Below are 2,969 nucleotides of genomic sequence, written 5' to 3' on the forward strand. Positions count from 1 at the left end.
GGTTTTATTTCCGTTTTGCTACAGAAGAGAACTGTGAGAAGATAATGAATGATTCATGGAACATGAATGGTTTCCTCTTGTTCTTAAAAACTGGAGTACCACTGTGGTTGAAGAGTTACATGTTGTGTCTGCCATTCTAATTTGGGTCAAATTCCCTCACCTTGACCCTTGTTTTTGGTCTAGCAAAGGGCTGAGCAAAAGTTGCAAGCTATGTGGGTAGGCCAATTTGCGCTGATGAGTATACGACTAATAAGAGCAAGTTAGCCTTTGTTAGAGTTCTTATTGAGGTTGATATATCTAAGGACTTACCAACCTCAATCAGCTTCAAAACGCCATATCGTGGTACGGTTGAACAGAAAATTGAATACGAGTGGATACCTTATTTTTGTCACTCATGTAGGCGCATTGGACACACTAAAGACAAGTGCAGGGCTGGAATGCCACCTAGGAAAGTGTATCGAGTGAAACAAACTCAACCTCAACCAGAAGCAGGTTCACTTCCTAAGGTGATTGTACCTCAGCCTACACAACCTACATTTGCTACATGTTCTGGTGTGGTGCAGGAAAAACCTGTTCATGTAGTTAATCCTACAGCTATTAAGGAACCAGTAGAGGGTGACCATACTCCCCCTACTCACCACCTTGATGATAGTAGGCCTAAATTACATAGCAAGGAAACTGTTGCTGCTAGGGATTCTGTTGCTATTAACCTTGATAGCTGATTTCAACCCCTTGAGGGCCTGAATGCTGATAAGGGAAATGAGACTCAGGATGTTGTGTTAGAGGCAGAATTGGACCCTGGAGGGGTCATTGCTCAATGATCTTTGCTTCTTGGAATATTAGAGGGCTAAATGACCCTCTTAAGCAAAAGGAAATCTTTGATTTCTTGCTGCTCAATAAAGTGGATTGCAGTGCTATTTTGGAAACCCGTGTTAAAGGTTCTAATGCTGGTTCTATTGCTAAAAAGTTTACTAGTTACTCTTTGGTGGATAATTATAATGCTCACTACAATGTTCGTATATGGGTTATGTGGAATCCAAGAGTGGTTTCTTTAACTGTTTTGTCTTCTAAGGCTCAATTTATTCACTGTGCAGTCACTCATGTGGCCTCTCAGTGTAAGGTCCTCTAGACTTTTGTTTATGCATTTAATAATGCCTCTGCCAGGAAGGATCTTTGGGAGGATTTAATGAACTTTGATGCTTCAATTACCTCTCCTTGGGCTTGTCTTGGTGACTTTAATGTGGTTCTTTCAACATCTGAACGGGTGGGTGGGGTTACTTATCCTCCTTCTGTTATGAAAGACTTTGATGATTGTTTGGACAATTGTCGGTTAAGTGATCATAGTGCTACTGGTTGCTATTATACTTGGACTAATAATCAAGGAAATGACTTAAAATGGGCCAAATTGGATAGAATCTTAGTTAATGTTGCCTGACATCAGAGACTCTCCTCTTCTGCTAGCTTTCTTTGTGCTGGGGTATATGACCATTCCCCTGCCATTCTTGATCTTAACACTGGGTTTTTTAGGATCAATGACCATTTAGATTCTTAAATTGTTGGAGTCTTTCTCCCAATTATAGGTCCTGTGTGCTTAGTAGTTGGTCTCCTCCTTCCTATGGTGATAAGATGAGTCAATTGTTCTCCAAGCTTAAATTACTGAAGTTTAGATTAAAGACTCTTCATAAAGATGGTTATAGTGATATTACTTCTCGGGTTTCTTCTGCTAAACCAGATTTAGCCAGGTGCCAGGCTGCCTTAAAAGCTTCTCCTTTGGATTCTAGCTTACTTCAGCATAGTCAGAGACTTCTCAAAAAATTTAAGGAGCTTCGACAAGCTGAACTTGCTATTCTTTATCAGAGGGCCAAAGCGCATCACTTCATGCTTGATGACTCTAATTCTAAATACTTTTATGCTAGAGTATCTGAAAGGATATGAAGTAGTTCAATTGGTTCAATTTTTAATTGTACTGGTGTTCAATGTAATGGTACATCTGAGGTAGCTGCTGCTTTTGTAGGTTATTACAAGGAGTTGCTTGGCACTCATGCCTCGGTTATTCCTGTTCCCTCTGCTCTTTTTCAGTCTGGCAACTTTCCTCCATCTTCCCACCCTGTTTTGTTGGCTGCGGTTACTTTGTCTGAGATCAGAGGTGCACTGAATTCCATTGACCAGAATAGTAGCCCAGACATCGATGGGTATAATTCTGTTTTTTTCAAGGAAACCTGGGATATTGTAGGGACTGATTTATGTGCTGCTGTGCAGGAGTTTTTCCAAAGAGGCAAAATTTCTAAGGCTGCTAATAGCACCCTCATTACCTTAATACCTAAATGCCCAACCCCTCACAATGTAACAGACTTTCGTCCTATCTCTTGTTGCACTGTGGTTTATAAGACCATCACAAAAATCCTTGCTAATAGACTGAAAGGTTTCATGGGGGATGTGGTGGGGCCTGAACAAGCTGCTTTTGTTCAAGGTCGGGACATCTTTGATAACTCTTTTTTGGCTAATGAGTTGGCTAACAAGTACTCTAGATCTCTAATTACCCCTCGGTGCTTTGTCAAAGTAAACATTAAAAAGGCCTTCGATTCAGTTAATTGGTCTTTCTTGCATAACTGTCTTATTCTTTATGGACTGCCTTTGAGATTTGTTAAATGGATCATGGCTTGTGTTACTTCTCCTTGGTTTTCTCTTAATATTAATGGCTCGGTTGAAGGGTTTTTTGCAGGGAAGAGAGGGCTTCGACAAGGTGACCCCTTGTCCCCCTATATGTTTGTTTTGTGTATGGAGGTTCTATCTAGACAATTAAGAAAGCTTCCTCATTATAGTGGTTTTTCTTTTCACCCTAAGTGTGCAAAGTTGAAACTCACTCACTTGGTCTTTGCCGATGATCTCTTAGTCTTTACTAGAGGCGACCTTCCTTCAGTCCTTTCTGTTGTTGATTGTTTGAAGGACTTTTCTAGTTTCTCAGGCCT

The 2,969-nt window shown here is 40.6% G+C and overlaps 1 protein-coding gene across 1 annotated transcript; it reads left to right on the forward strand.

Moving 5' to 3' along the window:
* Nucleotides 1-817: 817 nt before the first annotated feature.
* On the forward strand, nucleotides 818-1,435 carry LOC141588093 (uncharacterized). Its single transcript, XM_074409549.1, has 2 exons — nucleotides 818-1,113; nucleotides 1,165-1,435. Exons 1-2 carry the CDS (start codon nucleotides 818-820, stop codon nucleotides 1,433-1,435), a joined length of 567 nt encoding a protein of 188 aa, XP_074265650.1.
* The last annotated feature ends 1,534 nt before the right edge of the window (nucleotides 1,436-2,969 follow it).

The sequence above is a fragment of the Silene latifolia genome, chromosome 6 (assembly GCF_048544455.1).
Source record: "Silene latifolia isolate original U9 population chromosome 6, ASM4854445v1, whole genome shotgun sequence".
NCBI lineage: Eukaryota > Viridiplantae > Streptophyta > Magnoliopsida > Caryophyllales > Caryophyllaceae > Silene > Silene latifolia.

Bases quoted from the DNA above. Each gene is read 5' to 3' on its own strand.
- LOC141588093 (XM_074409549.1), top strand. From the start codon at position 818: ATGATCTTTGCTTCTTGGAATATTAGAGGGCTAAATGACCCTCTTAAG. The intron at 1,114-1,164 runs GTGTAAGGTCCT...TGCCTCTGCCAG, and splicing joins GTCACTCATGTGGCCTCTCA to GAAGGATCTTTGGGAGGATT.